Source organism: Topomyia yanbarensis, chromosome 2 (assembly GCF_030247195.1).
Source record: "Topomyia yanbarensis strain Yona2022 chromosome 2, ASM3024719v1, whole genome shotgun sequence".
Classification (NCBI taxonomy): domain Eukaryota; kingdom Metazoa; phylum Arthropoda; class Insecta; order Diptera; family Culicidae; genus Topomyia; species Topomyia yanbarensis.
This window is the reverse complement of record NC_080671.1, coordinates 433226691-433252828: the sequence shown is the minus strand read 5'-3', so window position 1 is coordinate 433252828 and position 26138 is coordinate 433226691. Positions and strand designations below refer to the sequence as shown.

The window sequence follows — 26138 nt, the reverse complement described above, 5'->3', positions numbered from 1 at the left end:
GCTCGGGCTTCCCGACATCTGAAATATTCACCCCCTTACGATCCAAATACTGTATGATTAGCCACAACTCGATGCCGAGATGAGTGAATCAATTACTAATGACACCTAGAGAATTTTTTCCCCGGTAATCTCAAAGGGATTCGTTTGGTTAGAATGCAGTTGCATCAATTTGTTCTTTCTTACTTGACCTCAAGGTATCACCCGCATCCAAAGAACGGTTTGCACATACCATAGGCAGACGCCCACGTGCTAGTACAGCAATAAGACGGCACACTACGGTAACCAATGTGCCAAAACTGCTAAAGAAATGAATCTACTACAACACACATAATAAACATCCTCCCACTGCTAAACCACAGATAGCAGGTCAAACAATAATCCTCGATAATCCCAAACTAAGATCTAGTACACCCAGTGAAGGAATAATCAAAATGAAGACGGATCTAGCAAGGTCATTCAGAAACACAAGAACCATAAAAAACAACCAGCAGTGAAAACGAAAACTGCTCTAGCGACAATGACATGTACGTACACGAGACCGAGTGAGAGGGCAGACTGAATAACCGGTAATGCGGAATGCGGTAATGTGAAGAACGCTAATAACAATTTACCTCTCCTCGAGAGATTAAAATCTACCGCCGTTCGTTGTATAGCCGTGTGGAGTAGGCCGCCTTTGAGGCGGAGGCTCAGAATCAATAACACCAGACGGGGAGAACACGTTTGTAAAACTAATCTCTAACAAGTCTAGATCGCGGAATGCCACCCACTGGTGAAACCCGAAGGTCTACCAAACCATTAATAATCGCAAGAGTAGTGAAAGCTCTAAGAGACACAAGAAGATGATGCGGTTTCTCCTCGTAAATGAGCCCAAGCCAGTCAAGCCACGGTAAATTGTCAACAAACTCGGCAGATTCTTCTGCTCACTGATCTCCCGTCCCTAAGCCATTATATGTCCAGATTCCTCTAGACACACCGTAAAAGATTCGAACGATCTCATGTGTGATTCTCAAACGAATTCTGCTCTGGATACATACTTTATTAGATGGAAGAAAGCGCTACTGAAATGCTTGAACAGCTTCTGGAATTACCAACTCATTAAAAAATGGCCCTTGCAAACCGAACCTATTAGATTGTTTCCTTCTGTCTAGGGAAGATTATCGAGCGGATGATCAACAAATGACTATATCACTACCATTTTGATCAACGCTCGCAAGTGACCACTTCGAAGCATCACAAGAGAGCATCCGAAAGGTTTTGACGGACGATCAACACACCGACATAGAGATATTGGACGCCGCCAAAGCCAGCAACACTGATTACCTCAACAGAGTTTCCTGCCTGTTGGTCAATAGGGCTGCCTCAGCGATCTGTTCTCCACGCGGGAATACCTGCAATTTGGTACATTTATTTTAGAAACCGATGATCCTCAAGGATCCGTCCTCGCCGTCTGCGTTAGCATCTTTTTGGCCGGTGTTGATCGATGATGACGACATAATTGTCGTAGTGATAAGAAGACCGTTGCCTTGTGGACAAGTCGTCAGGTCGCAGTATACAGTATACTGCAATGTTTTCCAATCGGGGTGCGGTAAGGCAGATGGGGGGTAATGCAGGGTAAATTTTAACTGGTTATCCCAATATTTCCATCGAATTATTGTCTCTACATTATAGAGCCAATCATTTGACGGAAATATTGCGATAACAAGTTGAAATTTACCCGGCGTACATTAGGCACGTTGATGATGCTGATGTTGTAAAAGCAGCCCTAGATTATTAACCGTAGCATTCTGTGACAGATAGATTAAAACCCGTACGCACACTTGTGCATCTTCATCGCTACCATAAGAACTGTTCCTAGCTTGTGTAGATCGCCACTACCCTGCAAATTTACGAGTTTTCACTATGTCACGTTCCACATCGCAGGTCTGTTTTCTTTTACCGTTTGAATTTTGTTGTGCATTCCTTACACCAGCCCTCGGTGACGGCACAGGATTTTGCTGATTGAACATCCTTTGCTATTTGGGTATCCAATTGTTATTTTGATGAAACATTTTGGGATTATGAGTTGGTTTTATTACAGATTACAGTAACGTGGTAGGCCTACAGATTGTTCTTGTTCTCTACGTCAGAGTCGCGAATGAAGGAATAGAATTTGCTCAACCGCATTTTAACCCCGCTACAGTGTTTTAAAATTTCGTTTTCGTGCTGTAAACTAAAACCGTCTAAACCGTTGATTTTTGTTCGGAGATGTTTATTGTTAAGCACACTATTTTATTGTTTAGTGGTAAGTGTGAAAGTGAAAGAAATTAAAAAAAAATTCTTCAGATTCAAATAGAGTCTTAAGTTTGTTGCATGTGTGACTGTCGAGGGGGAAACGAATGTTTCGATCGGCCCGGAAAGCTCGTAAAAGGCACACAAAACTGAAAGAACTGAGATTCACAACATACATTTTCAGGAACGTAAACTTTATTCTCAGTAGCATCGCCCTTCATTCTCCTGTTCTTTTTCTACTCTCCTTACTCCTGCTTTCCCTTCTCTTTCTATATACGTATACTAACCATGGTCTTTTCTTACTACACACTTTTACAGTGGATCTCCCTGCTGTGATCGCCACGCCGCTTTTGCCCAGCAACAAATTCGAGCCGTTGGTACCCCATAATTAAATCGTATCCATCCGTCTACCTTTGCGATCTATGCTGCTGGATTCGGTCTCGTCAACAATTTTTCCGTCTCGAACAAACTTCCTGCGAGTGTGACCCGTCGGCGCTCCCTGCCAGGAAACGATTCAACTGAGAGTGCCCTCAATAAGCGGCCATCTTGGAAAACTAAAAAAGCAATTTTTTTCTCACACCGTTGTGAAAATCTTGGTAGAGTATTACTCATTCATTTTTATGAATATTTTTCCAACGGCGTGAGGAAAAAACTGATTTTTTTCGTTTTCCAAGATGGCCGCTTTACCAAGCCTTCTCAGTGGAGCCTTAAACTGATCCAGCACGTTGTAGTTGAAGGTGCAGATGGCCGTCGAACCCACCGAGCCCACTATGCGGCCCTATCCGAAGTGAAGCATACCCCGAGAGAATCAATATGGGTGTCGTTTAAAAAGTAGTGATCAGTAGAAGTCGAAAATTTATGATTGGTGCCATTTTGAAATCCAAGATGGCTGCTTCCGGTTACTACAAAACACTGAAATCTACCACCATTTGAAAGGTAGTGATTAGTAGAAGATGGAAGTTGATGATTGGCGCCAATTTGAAATCCAAGATGGCGTGTTTCGGCTACAGCAATACACTAAAAACCACAATCGATGTTGCTGTCATTTGAAAGGTAGTGATCAGTATAAGACGAAAATTGAAATCTGCCGTTTATCCGAAGATCGTTTCGCTGAAGGGTTAGTTTCGCCTAAGATCATTACGCCGACTAGATCATTCGCTGAATTCAGATTTGCTTTAATGATTGCTCACCGGTTAAATAATATTAGGAGGAATCTGTATTTAAATTTGGACTCATTCAAAGATCCATAAAGATAAAGTATAGATCGAAATGGTGAGTTAAATGAAAGCAATTATGTGGAAAAATTTCCCCCAGAGGCACGATTCGAACCTGCAACCCTTGGGACCTAATGTATAAACCCTTATGCCATTCCTTGGGTTATGATGACGTCCCAGGAAGAACACATCGTCGCTGTTGTGCTATCTTATGACAAACACTATTTTGGGGTAAACTGAGATGGATATGCCTTACTTGTCTAAAAAATCTCTACAAAGTGTCGTTTTCAGAATTTTGAAATTGTACTTGGTTACTTAGATATAGCGAGAAATGTGCTGAGAAATTTTCAATTTTTTGCTTCAAATGACTGTGTCTGGGGATTGGCTCAAGTTATGTTGATGTATAAGATGTTTTTATGTGTAAAAGTATCTGAGAAACAACAACACTGAAAACTAAAACAACTATTTTTTCTAGATTTCCTGACTCATTCCTTTAAAATGCATCTCATCGATTGTTTCTAGACCAAATGAAGCCAAAGATCGGGATATATTTTTTTCTTTTTGGTGGTCTTAAAAGTATTGGTCTTTTGTCCCTAGATATAATCTCATAAAGCTTTTTGATTATTTAGTATAACTTTTCCAGCGCAAAATCAAAAAGAATGTTATTTTTATTTTTATATATTTTGCATCCTTAGGATCAAAAATATGGCCAAGAACATATTCACTCAAATTTTACTTGGTTCCTCTGCTAGAGCCCATCAAACGGATTCTTATGTGAGGCTGACAAAATCGAGTCAATACTCTTACAAAATCGGGGGTAGACTAAATCGGGAGCAGACAAAATCGAAGGCTGATAAAATGGGATCTTCACTGTATTTATAAGGATTTTGACGACACCACCATTAAAACAAATAAGTTACTACTATCCATTTAGTAACATTCGTCTTCTACAAAGCACTACCTTTCAAATGTTACCTATATTGATGGTGGTTTTAAATGTTTTGTGGTAACCGGAAGCTGCCATCTTGGTTTACAAAATGGCTTATTACTTTATACTAAATTACGCCTGATGCTAGACAACACGATACACTTTAGTAATATCCGGGTGAGTAACAGATGATTCTAACAGACTCTTCCAAATTGCTGTGAGATCACTTAAAAATTGCGATTCTAGGAGTCACCTGGGTGACGACGGTTACCCAAGAATCACTTCACCTAAAGTGATTCTCGGAATATCTTTCTGTGAGTGAGGTGACTGGTAAATGAGGTGACGGGGACTCAAGTGAGGTGAGGTGAGGTGTCGGTTAGAATGGGGCCCCTGATTTCAAGAGGTCTTTTACACAAATCCACAACATCTACAAAAGATAGACATTCGATGTTTTCTGCAATTTCATTTGCAATAGCATTAGCTACAACATTACTTAAGACAATAAGATTCTTTCTAAATGTGTTTAAAAATAAACTTTCTATTTCACTTATCGGTGAATCCACTTATAACACATATAATTCCAATGGTTTAACCGCCATTAATTTATAGCACGAAAAAAGTATTTGAAATATTGTGAAAAAAATTACTCTAAAATTTAACCCGTTTCAACTGAGAACGCCTCTTGGAAAACGAAAAAAGCAGTTTTTTTCTCACACTGTTGGGAAAATCTTCATCAAAATGAATCAATGTATTTGGGGCATTGGTGGAGTATTGCTGATCCATTTTCATCGAGATTTTTCCAGCGGTTTGAGAAAAAAACTGCTTTTTTCTTTTCCAAGATGGCCGCTTTTCCAAGCTTTCTTAGTTGAACCTTAACGAATTCTTCTTTCTGTGTTGCGATATAGATTTTGTAATAAACTAACAAGTCACTAGCACCGCATCAGATCGTATAGTCGTACCTTTATTGTCTCATCGTCCAAATACATAGGTACCTTAACTCTAACCACAGATAACAGACGTTTAGGCTCGATTTGAATCGTGTGTAAATACCCGCTACTGAAATTCCGAATAAATAAGACGTCTGAAACACGTTTGGCAAACGTTTGTAGATGGCGCAGTGATCAATACAATGCAGTTAGAGTGCATCTGTCAAACAAGTGTAGCAAACAGTTGCGCAGACGGCAATATTGAAACACGGATTTCCAACGTTTATCAATTTGAAAGTTTACACAGGTTTTTGAAGACATTTTGTTCTAGCCTAAACGTCTGTTATCTGTGCTCTAACTGTACCATACTTCACATCGGGGTGTTGATTTTTGAGCACCATTAGTTTCGACATTTATCATTTTTTATAGCATACATTGCGATGGCAAATGCTATGTTTAGTTAGTTTGCCTTATGATTCGATAGCACACACCACGGGTAGCGTTTGAAAGCAAATGTTAACTAGTGAAAATAAACCAAGACTACAGTTGCTATCGGAACCGGCGGGTATCTTGTGGAGTGATTTTGTTTGTGACTGACCCGAGCAAACGTAGAAAGCGAACTATTTTATTAGGTATAAATGTCGCTAAGCATGAGGACTCCCGTTAAGTAAGTTTAACATAAACTTTCCCTTTCCCTTCCCAAGTATCGGTGAAGGTACACACAAAAAAATAATGAAATTTAAACGACATGTAAATGAATACGAATGTAAACATACAAAGATTGAATCAAAACTTTGATTGAAAATTGCGTTAAAATCAATGCACTCAGTTGGAGCATCAAAGAGCATACAATTTTACACTTTCATTCGTGTAATATTACATGTCATTCATTTTACAGCAATATGCGTGTAAAAAATACATTGAAGTGCATTGGTTTTCCGTTTGAAGAAACTGTAAATTTCAATCCACATGTAGAATTATAATAAAATTCGTTGAAGAAAGCACGATAAGTCGTGTGGATTTTTGGTGGAACTTAATTTTACATTTATATTCATGCTCCAAATATGTGCATGAAAATAAACTTAAAATTACAAAATATTTTTTCTGTGTAGACAATGAAAATCTCGAGGCAAATTATTAATTTAGGCAAATTTGATAAAGATGATATCTCATATTTGTCACAAACAGACAGAGTAAGGATACAAACAATCAAATCGACGCACATTGACAATTTATTTTTAATATTTAGTTAAATACCTTCTTTGAACACGAAATATAATATAAGTGGTAGTGTTATTTGTCGCATGGTTGCAATTTTACACATTTTACAATTTTACAAACGATCGTTGCGGTAAGGTTACAACAGGAATTTCGCACGACAATAGATCAGTAGATAACGATTGATATGTACACATCAGGAGGAACAACTAGATAACCCGGTTTGAAACAATTAGATTTGTTTTGTAGAAAAAGTGTTTGTGTGTGATAACATATACATAACAAAGAGATTAGACGAAAATACCATATCTACAACATCATATAAACAATAGACACTAGAGACGGGTTAAGTGATGACAGAGGGAGGGACAGCTGTCGGATCACTTTCTGTGTGTTTGCATGCAACCACACTGAACAGTGCACGGGTTTTTTTTTTCAATTGGTGTTGGAAAGCCTAATTGAAGTTAAAATTTGTACATGTTGAGCCCAATTGGTTTTATATTTTTGTATTAGAGTTAGCTGCATTCAATGATTCAACAGTGTAAGAGCTTTTGTTCGGGGGGCGGGTACTTTCTAAGAGTGGAGTGAACGAAGAAAGCAATATTTATAAGAAGATAGTTACAAGGAGGACACTAATTATTATTGTTTTAAAAAAGAAAACTTGGCATACATTCTAGGTTGGCCAGAAGATGTCATTAGTTTACTTACACACAGAATGCGTTAAAAAATGTGGTAATGTCATTATCGATCGCTTTTCTGCCCTGTCGGGATGCAGCCGAAGAAGGTCCAGCAACAACAGCAGCCGAAGCAGCCCCAGCAGTAACGGCGGCAGAACCTACGGACCTGCTGTCCATCTTGCTCGAATGCTGGTGTGTGCTGACGGTGGAGGAAATGGACACGGTACTGATGGTCCGATTAGTATAACCACTGGCGGCCGCAGCTACCGAATGGCCGGACAAGGGTCGGCGCGACGAAATGGGCCCACCGAAATCATCGTCGTCGGCTGCGTCTAGGCAGCTGAATCGGATGGTGTGTTAGGTTATTGTTTGAGTTTATAGTGACGGTTAGTTACACGGTAGCACACATTCAGTTACGGCAATGAGGAAAGAAACATAAAAATTATCTATTAGGTTAGGCGGTTGTTTTTTGTTGTATTACTATGCAGGTGTCAGCTTGGTGTTCTACTACTCTGAATTTTTTTTTACATCCGAGCTCAAATTTGGATGGGAACCGAAGCTGATTTTGTCGTTGGTCGACCAATGGCGGTTCTAAGATTCGCAAAAAGAGATCTACTTGATGCAAGGTCAATTCTGGTTGAAGGGTCTCTAGCCAAGAAAGGTACAACAGTTCATTTTTATTTTTCTAGCGAGCCTACGGAACAGTGCATTGTTGCTACTGCATGCATTATGCAAGATGCAGCTAGATGTTTTTTTTTTTTTGACGCACAATTTCGAAATGGGTGAACATTCAACTTTTTGAAACCAAACAACGATGAAAATATCAGTGGAAAATTGGATAATGCAGCGAAAGGTTCTGTACTGGGATACTGGAAACGAGCAAAACTGGTATCAATGCTAAGAACCACGAATCAAATAGTCAGGATTATCGCATTCAATAATAATTGATTCTCGCTATAAATAGCATAATATGGCATATTTCAAGAAACAGGAATAAATATTGATGCTACGTAACTTAAAACTCCCACAGTTCATCATTTCTAGCCGAAATATATTTCTCTGCCAGACTACGCTAGTGAACATAGAACACCGGTAGCAGCAAGCTAGGTTAGCTTCTATTATATCAGGTCAAAATTTCTAAAACAGGCCATCCAAATTAGGTGAAATTACAATTTTGGTAGAAGATCAAATTTTGTTGGTAGAATTTGAAATGGAAAAATTTAAATATTGTTGGGCTTTCCGAAAAAATAACACCAATATTAACATTTAATGTTTTTCGTCCGTTCACCTAATCGACCGATTTTAATGAATTAGCCAACAATAAAATTGTCGTAAGACACAGAGATTTTTTTTCGACCCGATAAGCTACTATTTTGTATATTTTTAAACAATTGTTTATAGAGAAATGAAATAAAACAAGATGTCTTTGTCAACTTTATTCAAAAAATATCGCATCCGCGAAACTTCAGGATACGAAAGAATGGAATTTACCCTTTAATTTGCAACCGATCGTAAAATAATCGATCGAAGGGTCTAGAACAACTTTTCATTTCAAAGATTTTAGTTTGAGAACTTAGGTTTTACAAAGATACTAGCTCACATTTTAGCCACTAGGTGGTACTATAGACATTTAAATAATACTAAAATTGAGAATCTGATTAAAAAATTTCTATGTCCACAACTTTGTAGAAAAATATAAAATGATATAAAATCGTCGAGAAAGTTATTAACATTTGATGAGTTTCTAGATTTGCACGGTTTAGTTGGACAGTGTATTCAGATGAATTTATGTGTAGTGTATTTTCAGATTCCGTCAGTTCTTGGGTGCCAATGATATTTTATGAACATGGAAGTATAGAGAAATGTTGACCAGACTTATTCATTAAAAGATTCATTAAAAGATGGTAATTCTATCATGTATTCGTGTCATCTTTATAAAATCTATTTTCATTTTAGGGGATGGCTATTGTAATTTGGAATTACCCTCCTTCCTGATCAGATCCTGCCTGGTAAAATACAATAGGCTTAAATTCAAAACTTTGTTTTTGAATGAACTTAATCAGACAATTCGAGTCACTGTAAGAAATGACGGATTTTATTGCAACGTTTGATTGAGAATCCTGTTAGTCTTTTTCAATATTAATAGATATATGATTGAAGGAGAAAAAAAACTATCAGTTTTTGGTATATGCGCTGAACCATACATTGAGTAAATTCTCCTAGTAATTTATTTTCTTATTGACTATTGCGATTTCTGTTTAGCGTATAGCGATTCCGGAATTTCTTCTCAAAGAGAATTATTACAGTAGGCTTTCTTCTAGGTTATATAAAATTTGTTCCTTTTAAAGTCAAAGTGTGATTGGAGTACAAGAAAAGCCTTGTAGGTATGTCGATGAACAGAAATTCTTTAAGTTTTCCTAAACGTTAACAAACTTGAACCTAAATCGCATAGAATCAATCCATCATTTTCATACTGATTTTGAAACGGTTAAACAGGATTTTCAAACGACTGAATATCTAATCGTGTTCCCCGACCGATGGTTTTACTTTTGGTTGCGAATGAAAGAGAAAATTCCATTCTATCAAATACTGATGCCGATTTTTTTTTCGAATATACTTGTTCTACCAAACACACCGTGAAAAAGATGTTCTGGACCACTTTTTGGACGAAAAACACGGATATACTGCCGCCATTTGTAACTAAGTTATCCCACGCCGAACGTCGCTAATTTCGAACAACGGATTGAAGATGTGAACAGCTTGGGTGGCCGCGACCCCGCATGGACCAACATGGCTGTTGCAGCTTTTGTCGCATCAAACGATAATGAATGGAAGCTTGGCATGGCAAATAATAATTAAGCCTATAACTTTGAATTAAAAGCGATGGTATATACATATTTGTGCACCTATCGATTGCAATTAATGCAGGTTACAATTTATGGAAGAACGTTTTTTGAAATAAATTTGAAATGTCATCGCGTTGAATTCAAAGATGTATGATTTTTCTTTCAGTATTTTAAAACTTTCAACATATGTATAAACGTAGTGGCATATAATTAAAGGGAGGATTATCAAATAAATGGTGAAAATCATACTGAATCTTTGCGCGCGGCTCAAAAAAAGTTACCACGTCAAAGACCTAAACTTTTTTGAATTCGACGATTTTATTATAAATATTATAAATTTTGCAGTTGGTGTTCCGGATCGCAAGAGAACGACTTGATCGATTTTCATGGTATTAAAATGAGATAAAAAGTAACTTCAAACTCTTTAGTATGAACCTAAAAACATTTGTTTTACTACTTCTGGCTTAAAACTATAAAAAAAGAATTTTTCATTGTTTTCTAGCCTAAAAAAGTAAGAAAAGCGTTTTTTTATTGTTTTAGGTTTACATTGAAGGGCTTGATATCACCATCAATTGGACATCAATATCATGAAAATCGATCAAGCCGTTTTCTTGCAATCCGGGTCGACAACTGAGAAAACATGTCAACTATGAATAACACTGCGAAACAAAATAAAACAAAAAAAAATTGGAAACAGAACGAAACAAAAAATGAGAGTTGGGATACCAGGAAACCCCTGGTGCACAAAATTTTGAAAAAAAGACTTCACAGTTTAAAACCAATGTTTGTATGGAGAGCTAGGGGAATTTTTTTTTCAAAAGTCCTCGGAACTGAAAAATTTAATTTTTTTTCAGCTGTTTTCGTTTGTTTTGACACTAGATGCTGATGTTTCATGCTATTTTTGGACATATTCGATTTTCAACATTTCATGCACCCCCCCCCCCCTTTGGATTTTTTCGAGTATTATGAAATTAATATTCAAACGCTGCACCCCCTTAATGATGTCCGATTGAGCTAAAAATGGCATAGATTCCTTTTTTGATTGAAAAGCATTTTCTGTAAGACTTTGTGCGAGAATCTAAGATGACCATTTTCGTTGCTATCTTCCTTCTTGAACACTCCTAGTTCTCCATACAAACTTTGGTTTTGGACTGTGAAGCCCCGTTCCAATTGTTTCAAAAATTTCTTCACCAAGAGTTTCCTGCGATCCCAAACTTAGGCTATTTTTTTTCATTCTGCTCCCCGATCTTGTGTTAAACAGTGTAATATGAAACATTCCAGATGCAATTATTATTTATGAAAACACATTTTATATACCATGTTTAATGGTCTCTCTAAAAGCGCGACGAAAAACTAATTTTATAAACGAGTAGATACATGAAGTTGGTCTCATAGCTATTCCCAAAATCGTGAATAATGTGCCATGAATTCTGGAACAATTGCGTGTTTTCGTCACGAAAACAGGACCATGAACAAAAATCATGTGTTCATGTAATTATGTTCAATTTCACTTCAGTACCGCCTATATACCACTTTTATTAGTGGAGATATTTGTTTTCGTTTTGTGAACGTCAGTAACAGTGTCCACCACGTCATTACCAAATCGATTTTCTATACGTGAACTAGTTCACAACTTGGTTGCCTCGTGATTTTAATCACAGATTTAGAAACATTCAGGGTCGACTGTACGACGTGAACTAACTCATGATTTATTACATCTTGAACATGATCTGGATTTCGTGGTTATGAATTAGTTCACAAAATCAAAACATATTTTCTTGTGAACTATTTCACGGAATATTTTCCATAAATCGTTTCAATCATCGTGAACTAGCTCATAATTACTAATATATTAGTCACGATTCAATAACCGTGTTCGTGAAATAGATAACAAAATCATAAAATATTATTCATGTATATGTGAACTGATTCATGATTTCTAGCGAATCAGTCACGACTTATCATTAGTGCTCGTGAAATAATTCACAAAATTATAAAATATTCATGTATTCCTGAATTCGTTCATGATTCCTAGTATATTAGTCACAACTCACCATTCGTGCTCGTGAAACAGTTCACAAAATAATGAAATCTTATTCATAGAAACGTGAACTAGTTCATGATTGCTAGTATAATATTCACGACAGACCATTCGTGCTAGTGATATAGTTCACAAAACCATAAAATATTAATAGATTCGTGATTAACAGTACATGATTCACGATCTGTCTTGAGGCTTGTGATGTTTGGAGAATATCCCTGAACATTTTTAATTTCATGCAACTCTGCGCATAGTCATGAAATTTTCACGTGAACTATATCACAAAATGTAGCTAAGCCTAGCTTCTAGAAACTAGGAATAGGTGCGAGCGAGATAAAAAAAAACTATTAGGACCTCGAACATCGTTATTCATTTGATCAGTTTCAATGTGATGTCCGGACAGAAAACGAAGACTGCGCTGAGCACTAAAAGTACGTTATAGAGCTACAAATAATAAAAAATATCACGATAAAGGGCTTATAATATACAAAAATCGTCACTGATATCCTGAAATAATGGACATAAATCACTCTACTTATGACTAAAATATTACGTTACGTTAATATAAAAATTGTTACTAAGATGCTGAAATCATGTACATAAATCCCACTACTTTGCCAGAAAAAATCCGAAACAAAACTCGTGTATAAAATATCACGATAACGTGAACATAAATTACAAAAATCGAGACTAAGGTCCAAAAATCATGAACATATATCACACTACTCGTGACAAAAATATCAAAAATCGTGGCTAAGATACTGAAATCATGCACACAAATCACTCTACGTGTGACTAAAATATCACGATAAAGGGTGTCCCACATCAAACTGCATCACGGAAAAACGCTGTAGAATATAACCTATTGCATATTTATATTTTTTCGTTGTCAGTTTTTCGAAAATTGCAAAAAAAATGGCGTCACCCGAAAAGCAATGTCGCGATTTGATTTTGCGAAAGCACCTGGAAAATTCTCATCTCTCTAATGCGGTCAGAATGGATGTTCTATTAGTGATCAGGATTACAAGCGTCCAGTAAAAGCGTTTAAGCGGAATCCCAACGCTTCGGTCAGGGATGTGGCCAAAAAGTTGCATCTGTCCAAATCTTTCGTTCACAGAGCCAAGGACCGGAAGTACGTACAAAGTGCAGAAGGCTCCAAATCCCGACGGACGGCAAAATACGGTGGGAAAGTAACGGGCCCGAAAACTGTACACCCAGTTGCTGACGACGCCCATTGTTTCATCATGGATGATGAGACTTACGTCAAGGCGGACTTCCGGCAGCTTCCGGGCTACTAATCTTCACCTCCTAGCACAAGTTTGAGGTTCCAGAGGAAGTAAGGAAGCAGAAACTTTCAAAGTTTGCAAATAAATACATGATGTGGCAAGCGATCTGCTCATGTGGCAAACACAGTGCGCTGATCGTGACTACCGGGACTGTAAACGGGAGATCTACCTCAAGGAGGGTCTACAAAAGCGGCTGCTTCTTCTGCTGAAGCAACACGAGGGCCCTATGATCTTCTGGCTGGATCTAGGTTCGTGCCACTATTTAAACATTGTCCCGGAGAGGTACGAAGCCAACCGGGTCACTTTCGTACCCAAGGACATGAACCCCCTCCCCCCAACGCTCCGGAACTAAGGTCCACCGAAAAATATAGGGGCAATTATGTAGCAGGCACTACGGAAGCATCCCAAGGAGGTCAAATCTGAGGAAGACATAAAGGAAAAGTGGGTTTCCGTACAGAAGACGCTGCAGCCATATGTTGTACAGAACCTAATGACTGGAGTTAAGCGTACGGTGCGAGGGTATAGCTATGGTATTGAAATTGAATGAATTAAATATGCCAAAATTTAACTAATGGTTCATATTTGTCTGAAAGTTTGAAAAAGATCGGTCCACTAGGTAATTTTCTAAAGGGTTTTTTTCGTGATGCAATTTGATGTTTGATTCGTCATGATCTGTTTTTCATTGTTATGAATTAGATCATAAAATTATAACCGTGTTGATATTTGCTTGTTAACTTTTTTACAAAAATAATTATATTATTCATGAATCCCTCCAAACTTATTAACTATCATGATCTACTATTCAGGAATGAATGATCATGTCAGTTCTCATGAAATATTACACAAAAATCATGAAATTGGTATCCACTTTTAATTCATGATTTATAGTACTTTAATCACGATACACTATAGTTGCTCGTGAACAAGTTCACGAGTTTAGTCGATATTCATGACCATTTTCACTTTCAGATTATGTTCATAGTTCAAGTAGCTCAGTGCATTGATGATTATATTATATTCGCACTCATTTGCAAAATTATTCGTGCTCTTGAAATAGTTCACAAAACCATGATGTACGTCTCTACTTTTATGGAATAGTTCAGAAATAATGCAATTTTGGTCTCAATATTTTCACATGAACAAATTCACAGTACTTATAGTATTATTCACAGGATCGTGAACTAGTGCTTACTGCATTGCGTGCTTATGAATAATTTCGCAAATTTAGAAGATATCCCTAATCAATTTCACTTTTATACAACTCTGCTTATCGTCTGGACATTTTCGAGTGAATTATTTTACAAAATTTGTGAAAATATTGAACTTAATATTGTACCATGAAATATAATATAATTATGGCCATTCATTTGCGACCAAAATGCCAAAAATACATTAAAAATTGTAAAGTAGGGCACAAGATCACAAGATCGGAGCTTCATGAACCAGTTCATATTTAAAACTTTCTGGTGGTATTCAACGGGGAAAACAGATCGAAATGGCGACTTAAACGAAAGCAATTATGTGAAAAAACACTCCAGAGGTAGAATTAACAAAGGCAGGACGAGAACGAACCCAGTGAAAGGTTTGTGCATTGGGCCGGAGTCTCAAGGGTTGCAGATTCGAATTATGCCTCTGGGGTGATTTTTTTTCGAATAATTGCTTTCGTTTAACTCACCATTTCGTTCTGTTGTCCACGTTGGATGCCACCAGAGAATCTTAAATAAAGTATAGGCACTTACGTCAAAACCCAAAAAAAAATTGTGCAGTTCATGTTCTCACTTCGCTCCTTGTAAAAAGAGAAGAGAACTTACGAAATGCATGACAAAGCTGTTGATATCACGAACATAAGTCACCTTAGTCCGCGCGTCAAACTCAATAGTTATCTGAAGAATAAAATGGTATATGCTAAGCCACAAAAAATTACGAGGATAGTTGCCAATATCTTGAAATCACGAACTAGAATCACATTACTCCGCGTGAAAAGTCCGAGAATGAACTCATGAATAAAATATCACACTGACGGAACGGAAAATTACGAAAATCGTGACCCACCTTCTGAAACCATGAACATTGTTTAATTGTCGGCTTTTTTTAGTCCTCAAATTATGAACTATAATCATAAAAATAAACATGTTCAGGAAACAACCACAATATCTAAACCAAACATTCGATATAACGTCATGTATTTTTGGTGTGGACTGGTTTTGGGGAAACGCGAATATTTTCACTAATACGAAGTTTATTATTCATGGTTTCTGGAACTTGGTCGCGATTTTTGTAAACAGTTCACTTTACAAAATTGTGATTTAGCATTTAAGAACTGATTTTGTTCCATGTAGACTTTCCAGAAGTAAGTATGATTTCTTTCAAAGTGCATGGTCGTTCATAAACTTGAAGGACACTGATGCAGTACAACTCTGAGAGTGGTACGATTGAAGTTCAGCTGATCACGGATAGAACCGATTTTTCCAATAACTCGTTCTTGAAGGAGACATCCATGAAGATATTAAAAGATCATAAATAAAAATCAATCAATCATAAAGCCTCAAAGTTAGCAAGTGTCCGAAACTCATCACCTTAACCATGCACTATTCTTGAAGTCTGCAGATGTATTCTTGAAGCACTACAGAGTCGATTTCCGTAACGATGGCACGGACGATTTTTAGATCATCTGGGAACAGACTTGACTACTGACTGATATGACTAGTAAATAAAATAAAACTTGCGGGACTCCGGCGTGTTTTTCATATCCTTATGAGATTTTTCCCGATATTTGTAATTGTTTAATTTGTTATCAATATTGTAGCCAATACTCCCACGACGGGCTGTTTGGAGTTCAAATTGCCTTTGTTCAGAAAACATAGGTTACTCTGGGTAGCAGGCTGCCCAGAGTTTAAAAAAAAACTCATAAACTAAGGAAGATATTCTTTTTTTCAAGTGATCGTGTACTCCGAGACTAACTAAATAACTAGATAATAAATTATGTTTTACAGGTCGCATCACTTGCTTGAAGTGATTCCTAGACCTCACGGTGAAGATATGTGGAAGCCAAGAACGCACGCTTGTTGCTAGGCACCGACGCGCTTGTATACATTGAGAAAAATTGGAATTCGAAGTGAAAATTCAAATGCACAAATGAGTCTTCGGAACGGTTATCTGCACATTGGCAGAAAATTTGAAGTTTAGTTAGTAAACGATTAGTTTCGCGGGTATTTTTAGTGGTGTGTGATTAAAGTGCATTTGAAAGTGTTCTGAAAGTGAGAAGAAGAAAAATAAAAGTGTTTCGAAAAGAAACCCCAAGTGAAGAGGGATGTTATTTTCGTACAAAATAAGAGCTACAGCTGAAATTCCGTCAAAAACTCGGTTGATTGTATAGAAAAATGTTCTAGCTTCCTCAATTAGCAGTTGCGTGGTACACCGGCAAGGTTAGTGTATTGAAAAACGTATTTTTATATTTGCTCATGTCAGATACATGGTTGGGCAGGGAAGAGGGGTGTGTACGGCGTAGGAGCTATGTTGTGGCTCGCATGTATATTGTCCTTAACCCTTCTAAATCTCCAACTCCGAGACACCTACGAAAATGGCGATGTTTCAATCTGTTTGTAACTTACAGACCCGAACACAAATGATCAAGATCTGATACGAACTGGTGACCCATCTGCTAACTTTCAACCTAACCGGAACATATCAGAACTGGATCAATTTGATGCATTATTGTATCCTAAAAGCTGACTGTGAACGCATGGTGTTTCGTCCATTCACAAGACACAAAGCTTCTCCATTAGGCACTAAAATGCAGATTTTGTATAAATGAGTAACTGCCCCATGCAGTGCATATCGAGCACCCCTGAACTTCGAACGACCAATCCAGTCAACAAAAATTAGGAGCAGCTACCGAATGATTGTTAAACACGATTAGGATGCGCATACTGGTCTTAGTACAATCTATTTACGACAGGCGGGAAGTAAGCAAAGCTCACGATGGAGCCTCCTAGCACTTGTTCAGTTAATAAATCAGCGTCTGTCAGACGGCGACAATGGTAAACAACGGCAAGAGGCAATAGTCATTCGGTCAGTAATAGGGTAGTAGAAGAAGAAATAGATGGTTAACAGATCGAGCGGCAGGGCGAGCGAGATGTTTGATTTTCTCTGAGGTTTTGGATTAGACTGAAATGTTTGCAATTTAAACTCTTACCCCTAGTTTCACGCTACTTTAAATACTTTCTTCTCCCACTCAAAATCATTCAACAAAGAGGGTATTGTTTATCGGGTTTCTTCCTCCCTTCACCGAAAACCGAAAACAGAGAGTGTGTGTGTGTTCGTATAAAATGAAACGAAAAGAAAGATAATCATATAGAATTGTGGGTTTAAGATTTAGTCAAATCAAACTTAGCAGATACTCTAAGTAATGCAATGCATCAATTAATTTGGGGGGAAAAATCAACGGAACAAAACACAAACGAAAATCGTTTATTAAAAACTTGGGAGTTGCGTTGGATCGGAGCAAGGCTGAATGATGTTTTCGGGCGATGGCAGTCGAAATGCCGTTGTTTAGTAAGGATAGCCTGATTTTGGAATGTAAGCCGACTGAGTTAACTGACACATGAGATAGAGAAAGAGCTAGAAAGATTCTTGATCACGATTGTTAGTAGTAGTGGTAGTAGTAGTGAAATTATTTTAAAGACAGTAAAAATACTAAACTAGTGGTGCGTTGAGAAGAGTGAATAGATTTAATTTGATAGGTTGTGAGTGCACTGTCTGCTGTCAATGTTAAAGAAGAATTTCCAATTTTGGTGCAAGCTAATACAATTGATATTTACCCTTGAGTGTCTCCTCCTTCCTCTGCCACCAGCAGTTCATATTCCTGGGCGGCGTAGCGATCCCAATCGGAGAGCTGTAACGAAATAAACAAGCGAAGAGAAACCAACAAAGAACGATTTAAATTTCCGAACTATTGATTGGAACCGAATTCCTACATCGTCATTATCACGTTGTGCAAATGGATCCCGCTGCTCATGCTCCATATACTTCTCCAGGTTGAAGAACGTATCGAAGAAGATGGGCGTCATTTTGCATCGCTTCAGATCGGCAAGCGTGACACAGCCGGGCGTGGTTGGCTTAATCATATCCAGCATCTAGCGGGGTAATAAATTCGTCAGAAAAAAAAACATTCGCATAAATTGCAAACCTAAAGTGACACATAATATGAGCGTACCTGGCACAAGCAGTCTTCAAACGGCAGCGTCTCGATACCGAGCGACTCCATCCGGTGCTGCTGTTCCTCGTAGAAGTATTCCAGCTCGTACATCGACAGCATGCCGTCCCCGTCGACGTCCATACAGCGGAACCAGTACTCGATTGCCGTCGGGTGTGTCTTGTCCTCCTCCGCCAGCAGGAACCACACAAAGTCCGTGTAGGACATCTTCGGCCCGTTCGGACCCATCACCATCGGGCTGGGGTTGCCTCGGCGGGCTCCGCGGGTTACACAGCCGGAAAAGATACGCTCGATCATGCGGGACGAGAGTGCTGTAAGACGAAGGGAGTCGAGTTATAGTATATATTTTCCCTTTTCTATTTTTTATTTCGACTAGTATTTAGTCTTTTTTTATTTTTTTACTTTTTAACGACATTCAATTAGCTAAACTAGAGATTACTAAGTAGGGAAAGTTACGAAAATTTAGAACTCATGTGAGAGCAAGGTTATGAAATATACAGATTGGAAAACTAAATGTGGCAAGGTCATTAGAAACAGTCTTAAAATCTTACGGACTAATCTTTTGTCTTCTGCTAGTAGGGGTCGAGCTTAGGCAGAGTTACTACGAATCGCTCAAGTCTACCAAGTTACGGCAAAGAGAGATTTGTCTCTCCTTACCACGAGAACTGATAAAAGAGAAATCAGGTAAGATCACCACTAGACTAATAGACTTGAGCGATTCGCAGTAGCTATAGCTTGAGTACTATGGCTATAAATTTTCATAACTTTTCCTACTTAGTAATCTCTAGCTAATTAAATGTCGTTAAAAATATATTATGAAAAATATATATTTTTAACGACATTGATTGTGAATTATTTCGGTTTTGACCGCTTTCTTGATTTAATTTTCACTGGACCTAAGTATTGTTAAAGGATGTACCCCATCAAAATAGAAAAATTAACCCGTACCAGCTACTGATAAGGAGACCTCGAGAACCAACTTTACTTAAGTTAGGAAATGTGTCCTCATGGACAAATTTGGTTTTATCAAAATTTTGTCTTCTTTTAAATCGCAAGCTAAATACAAGATGTTGATTCCGCTTTCTCACCAGCAGAATAAAACTTCTGTGCTTTCTTCCCGAGACATCAATTGGGGACAGCCACTTGTTTAGACATTCACACAAAACGTGTAACTTTTTGGATTTTGTCTCTATCTGGTGCCGAGACGGTACCAGTTACTGATAAGGAGAATCCGCTACGCAAAATCCAGCTTTATTTGTTTAAAAAAATATGTAAAGAGTCCTATTCTCATAGTCACATCATCTACACAGAAAAAAATATTTTGCAATTTTAAGTTTATTTTCAAGCACATATTTGGAGCATGAATATAAATGTAAAATTAAGTTCCACCGTGCTTTCTTCAACTAATTTTATTATAATTTTACACGTGGATTGAAAATTACAGTTTCTTTAAACGGAAAACCAATGTACATCAATGTATTTTTACTTGAATACTGCAGTAAAATGAATGACATGTAATTTTACACGAATGAAAGTGTAAAATTGTATGCTGTTTGATGCTCCAATGGATTTCAACGTAATTTTCAATCAAATTTTTGTTTCAATCGTTGTATGTTTAGGGTGGATGTACCAATAGTCGCATGCTTAAGGAAAATTTTTGATAAAAAATCGATTAATAGACCTATGGGCAATGTTAATACATTAAACGAAAGCTTTTAGTCCCTACTTCATAGGAAAAATATAAAGATGGCTTAATAACCAATTTATGTATTCAAAACCGCTTGTACCACTATAGGAACACATGTACCAATAGTGGTGCAATCGCTAATTTCGGTTCCTATTGTTGCAAATACCATTGCTTTCTTGTGGGACTTGCAACTATAGGTACACTACATCAACTATAGGTGCAAGGGAGCTCAAAATTCTAAGAAAATCATTTTTTTCAATAGTTATTTGATCAAATTTCAAATTTCAAATTTCAAGGATAACAGTTTTATTGTCGCATAATTTTAGTGCGATGAATCGATAAAAAAAATATTTGTTGATGGTTGGTACCTTAGTTAGGCGTATAACCCACTACTGCAACTATTGGTACACCTCAACTATAGGAGCACCCACCCTACATTCGTATTGATTTACATGTGGTTTAAATTTCATTATTTTTTGGTGTGTAACGACTAAAAGGAATAAGGCCCAAAATTAAGTTGTTTTAAACTGACATGAACTTATGTCGTTGCGTTGCTTTTGAGATCCTATTATTTAGTATAATGATCCATTCGGCCTAATGATCCGTTACGCGTAATGATACATCCAAAGTTAAAGATGCATTTGGTATAATGATATTTGGTCTAATGACTTAACGGCTCATTTTTGTTGCCCTTCAAAGGAGCTCAATTGAAGGAGTCCTTCAATTTGTTATCGTACACTGAACCATATCAACTGCTTTGGGACACCTATACGACTGACATAATTAAGGTGTCGATCGGTATATACCACTTCATTGGAGAAAACATGTCTCCTCTGGTCCGCTACGTAGATAATTATTTGGTTGAAGTTAGTCGATTGCAGCTGTTGCATTTGAAACACATAGCTGTAACGTTCATCGCTTTGAAAATAACTGGAATGTTTATTGAGTTCTCAATCAACAGTGCTGGGCCGTCGTTGTTCCATACGCTCAATTGGATGTCTGCGGAGTCATAGAAGCGTATGATAGTCAAGGTTCCTGTCCTTGATTATCATAAAAATTTGATCGCCAGAGTCACAATTGGTTACTTATTTTTTAACATGATAACAACAACGTAAAGCTTCTCATGTAGATCAGGCATCGTTTGACGATGTTTCTGTCTGTTGTCTTGGGTATGAAATACTACATTTAACAGTTGCTTTGCTTCGTGGTTCCTATTATCCAAGGGATGCTATTTATGTTGTTGCATCTTGCTGATAATTTTCCGCTAATCAGCATATTACGTACAAATTACACTTGGATGACATTTCAATCACCTGACTGTGCAGTACTCGGTCATAACTCAAATAACACGCGTTCGACCAAATTAAATGTGTTATAGTGAATGGCCTCGCCTAAGTAAACTATGTTGCTTGTTGCGACTGTTGTATACGGGACTATTGCGTCTACGTGCCCGCCCGGGCAGTGGTGATAGATGATGTGGACACTGAGCTTGGCCTGACGTACGATAGCCTGCTATTTTATGGGGTTAGCTGCTTCAAGATCCTCTCACTAGAACAGTTCAAGATTTCGGATTGCAAGTAATTGTATTCATCCAAAATCGAGAAGCGTGCGGCTTAAACTGTACTTACTGTCAAGCTTGGGAAACGCTCAAAGTTCTCTTATACTGAGAGATGGATAAACACCTGTCCTTTCGGAAAATCCCTATGCTCTCTTCCTTTTTGTTGAGAATGGATCCGATGATCCAAAGGGACGTCCAGCAAGACGAGAAATCTTTTTTCCCCTAGGCCGCCTAATAAGGACTCCAAATGTCCCCCTTTGTGGATGGGCCCCCTGAACCTAAACACCATTTCAATGAATCGCAGCTCTTTATAAGAAAAATCGTGATTCATTCGCTCTTTCTTAAGGGCCGTCTTCTTTGATCGATTCATGAGTGAATCGCCCATCTCTAGCACCTGGGTATGCCACATTAGCTATAAGAAACAGGAATACCAACAAAGGATAATTTTTTTCGGGCAGTGACTAGAACATGATGAGCCCACCCAGGACACCTGATGAGGCTGTACCAAACAACGATTGTACCAAACAAATATTGTCGGAGATGGATGTTCACAACGGAGCGAAATTTTAAACATCCATTATGTTTACACTCTCCATTCGTATTGTGTCACCCGGATCATTCGGACGTGTATCCAGTGAAGTGCGTGTACTATGTTTGTACCTCAACAATGACGCTTTCTATTTTTGCTACTCAAGGTTCCTTGCACATTCTTGGGCGTGCGAAATATATATACTTTCGTGACTGCTGTTCAAGATTATTGCATATTCTTTGAGCTAGCTGATTTGGTGTTCCGTCGCCGGCAAATTTACTAACATCAACAACAATCAGCCGCACCGATTAAGAATAGGTTCCCATATTTATATTTCACTATCCCCTGATTCGTGTTTGATTTTATTATACCTCCCATAATTCTTATCATTCCACCTGTATTATTCGCGTTTTTATTCTGAGTCGGGCTCTGGACCCGTACATAATTGGCCTCTTTAGAAAAGACGCACCTGATGGTGAAATGGATGTCGAACAATATTTAGCAAAGACTTCGATTCACCACTTGAAGTTCTACAAATTTAACTCGGTTGGACCGTTTGTGATCTTTTTCCGACCTGGAGATAAAGCGTTAAATTAACTAAAGATTTCGAAAAACCTGAGAGAACGAAACGGGCGTGATTAAAATTGTAAAAATCCGCCCAGTTAAGCTCAACGTTGTGATTTTTGCACTAAAGCAAGCACGGAGTTCCGTGTCTACCTACCCGTCCACAAGGTAGAGATAAAAGGTGTAGTCACCGATAAGAGTTTGCTTTTTCAATGATTTGTCCAAAGTGATGTGACTTCTACCGAATCGGTTGGGCACCGAGGGCTTTGGGATATCGCGGAACCACTTACCGCACCGCTACTAAACTTAGGAGATTTAAACTTCCACGGTACTGCTCTTTTATGATGATAATCGATCCACATTACTCGCCGATCTTTGTGGCGGCTTTAATATGACCATTTCGAGCACAAGTAAAATGATACAAATTCCAACACCATACGTACGCCCAAGCGCCTTAGTATATATTAAACATGTATATTAAACGTTCTAGATTAAGAGTTATACAGGGTGTTTGGTTCATGGTTATTTAAGAACCTCTCGAGAGGTGATTGACTGTCATATTTGGAGAAAAAAATCGTTCTACACATACCATCAAATCTCAACCATTACAAAGTTATTGAACTTTTTGTGTTAAAAACTTATTTGACTTAAAATACCTCTAACTCAAAAAGTATAATTTGTATTTCAAATATTTTAGGTTCACTGGGAAGGTGAGAAAATTTCGCATTGAGTGATGCCCTCACATATTTCAGCTAATGAGTTTAAGTAGCCTTTTCAAAGTAAGTTATTGTAAATTAAACATTTTTAATCGATTTTTCGTTCATTTTTTGAAAATCATAATAGTTAACCTCATCATTTTAATAATCCAGATTGTTAGTCTTAAAGAGCTGCATAATTCGTTCTTTGACATGATACACTTATCTTTTCTTATTTTCATGAGTTTGGGTTATTAAACTTGGATATTTTTATCTCATTTTCACTAATACCAGCTCTATTTGGAAAAGTATGGCACTTATTGTACTTTTTTTCTTTTTATTCGAAAGCCAGGAAAATTTTACAGAGAAAAATGTATTCATACCTTTCAGTTAAGTGAATTTAGTATTCTTCTAGAAGTAAATTAGTTTGTAATTAGTGCTATTATTAGCATTTTCGTTAATTTTCTTAAAGTAGTAAATAATAAACATCACCATTATTATCATGGAAATAATGCATCTCCGCAAGTTCTACAGTTCTTTATTTGACTCCATTCAATTATCTCTTTTGGTTTCGACGCAAAATCGTTTTTATCACATCGTTGCATATGCAAAAAGCGATTTCGAACCTTATTAAACTATTAAACTATTAAATAGCAGCAAAATGAAAAGAGATATAGACAAAGTGTCAAGTTATAGAGAACATTAAGGGGCATCAAATGAACAATAGTAACGATAAATGTTGTTTCGTTATTTCGTTAGTAAAAAATCATTTAGTACACTTAACTAAAAGATATTTCTACGTACACTGATAGGACATTTTCTCAGTTTTCCAATGAAATCTTGTAAATAACGATATAAAGCATATTTTTTAGATTAGAGTCTTTTAAGCACTTGCAAGTCGGTTACAGGAAAAGTATAGTAATGAAATTACAAAGAAATGAGAAGGGATAGGAATATGACGTCCAAGAACAAATTATGAATCGTCCTAAAATCCAACTTTTGGATAATGGATATTGCTTTAATCATACTTCATTATTTCGAGAAAATTAGCCAAAACCTCCTCAAAACACTAACTTTTAACTACTTTACAGCTAAAAGGTAATTTAAGCTAATTAACTAAAAGATATGAGAACTCGATTCAATAGGAAATTTTCTCACCTTTCGAATGGAACTAAAAGATTTAAAATATAAAGTATACTTTTAAAGTTAGAGGTATTTTAAGGCAAATAAGTTTTTTACACAAAAAGTTCAATAACTCTGTAACGGTTGAGATTTGATGATATGTGTAGAACAATTTTTTTCTCCAAATATGACGGTCTATCACCATCCGAGAGGTTCTTAACCATGAATCAAACACCCTGTATAGATATGTTGAGGGCAGTCAAAAACCGCATTTTTGCATTCTGCAAAAGTATAGGTTCTTAAGAATGTGATCCCAAATTTTTATAGAAATCCAAGCAGGTGAAGAAAAGTTACAGCGTTTTTTATGCTATGTTTATACTCCGTAAAGGAGCTAGTTTATGAAATTGGTGCACAATCCAACTTAAAATGAAGTCTAATGTTTTGTGTTTCGGATTCTCCACGTCAGTACATAACAGCTGACTGGGCCGCTAGGTAGACACTAAATCCAAAAAATGACACGCAACTTACGTGTACGTTCGAACGACTGGTCGGGACTGATGTCCCGGTGGTACAGAAGTTCTATTTATTACTGATAAGGATAAAAGTGAACCGAAACTTTTGTGACTATCACGCCATGTGGCAATATGCTTATACTCCCTAAAGGAACTAAATTGGAGTAAACCCCCTAATTTATGCAATCACACTTCACTTTAAGTTGGGTTCTTCTGAACATTCTATTGAGCTAAACGTAACCATTATTTCACAAAAATGTTTAGTTCGTGAGAAGCGAGTACTGATATACAACTGTGAACTGGTAGGCCCCATGCAAAACTGACTCAGACATCACTTCGTTAAAAGTTTAATAATTTTTTTTAGCGAAGTCGGATTAACTAGCAGTCTTGGACAAAGTTGTAAACAATTAAGTTATCTATTTTATTTTCACTCGCAGTGTAAATACGATGCATAGAGTGCCACCTAGTGGCGAAAATGCGAGTTAGTGGGTTTTCTCCATGTAAATTGCAAATCCCATTCAAACTTCAGGCATGTTAGTCCGGTAGCTAGACTTGTCCAATTTGCTTCAAATTTTGAGCAAGTACTCTAGGTGGGACTAGGAATCGACTCAGGGGTGGGCCTATAGAGGTCATTTTTTTCTTGTCACTCTACTGTACATATGCTCAGTAAACGATAGAATAGATATGGTTAAACATATCCTCATCACCCAAAATAAATGTTCGACTGTTTGTCGTGTGTGGTTGAATCGAACAAAAAACCAATGCAAAAATAAATTTTGCAATGACATTTATTTTTTAAATTCAGTAAAGTCTGATCCACTAGATCACTGCAATGATACGTTGCCGGCCTGT

At 37.3% G+C, this 26138-nt stretch overlaps 1 protein-coding gene across 19 annotated transcripts in view; it reads right to left on the bottom strand.

Annotated features, from left to right (window-relative positions):
* The window catches only part of LOC131685498 (uncharacterized), a 238077-nt gene that overhangs the window by 30907 nt on the left and 181032 nt on the right, over positions 1–26138 (bottom strand). For 14 of the 19 annotated variants that reach the window (XR_009304818.1, XR_009304819.1, XM_058969247.1 and 11 more), the window contains 4 exons: positions 18620–18930; positions 18381–18539; positions 18225–18298; positions 7263–7571 (listed from right to left, as the gene is read on the bottom strand). Coding sequence is in view for 14 of the 19 variants with exons in the window: in XM_058969247.1 (XP_058825230.1) it covers positions 7263–7571; positions 18225–18298; positions 18381–18539; positions 18620–18930 (853 nt within the window). In the remaining 5 variants the exon portion in view is untranslated. Of the gene's footprint in view, positions 1–7262; positions 7572–17599; positions 17687–18224; positions 18299–18380; positions 18540–18619; positions 18931–26138 lie in introns of those variants that run through there. The other 5 variants (XR_009304820.1, XM_058969262.1, XM_058969261.1 and 2 more) reach the window with 3 other exon arrangements.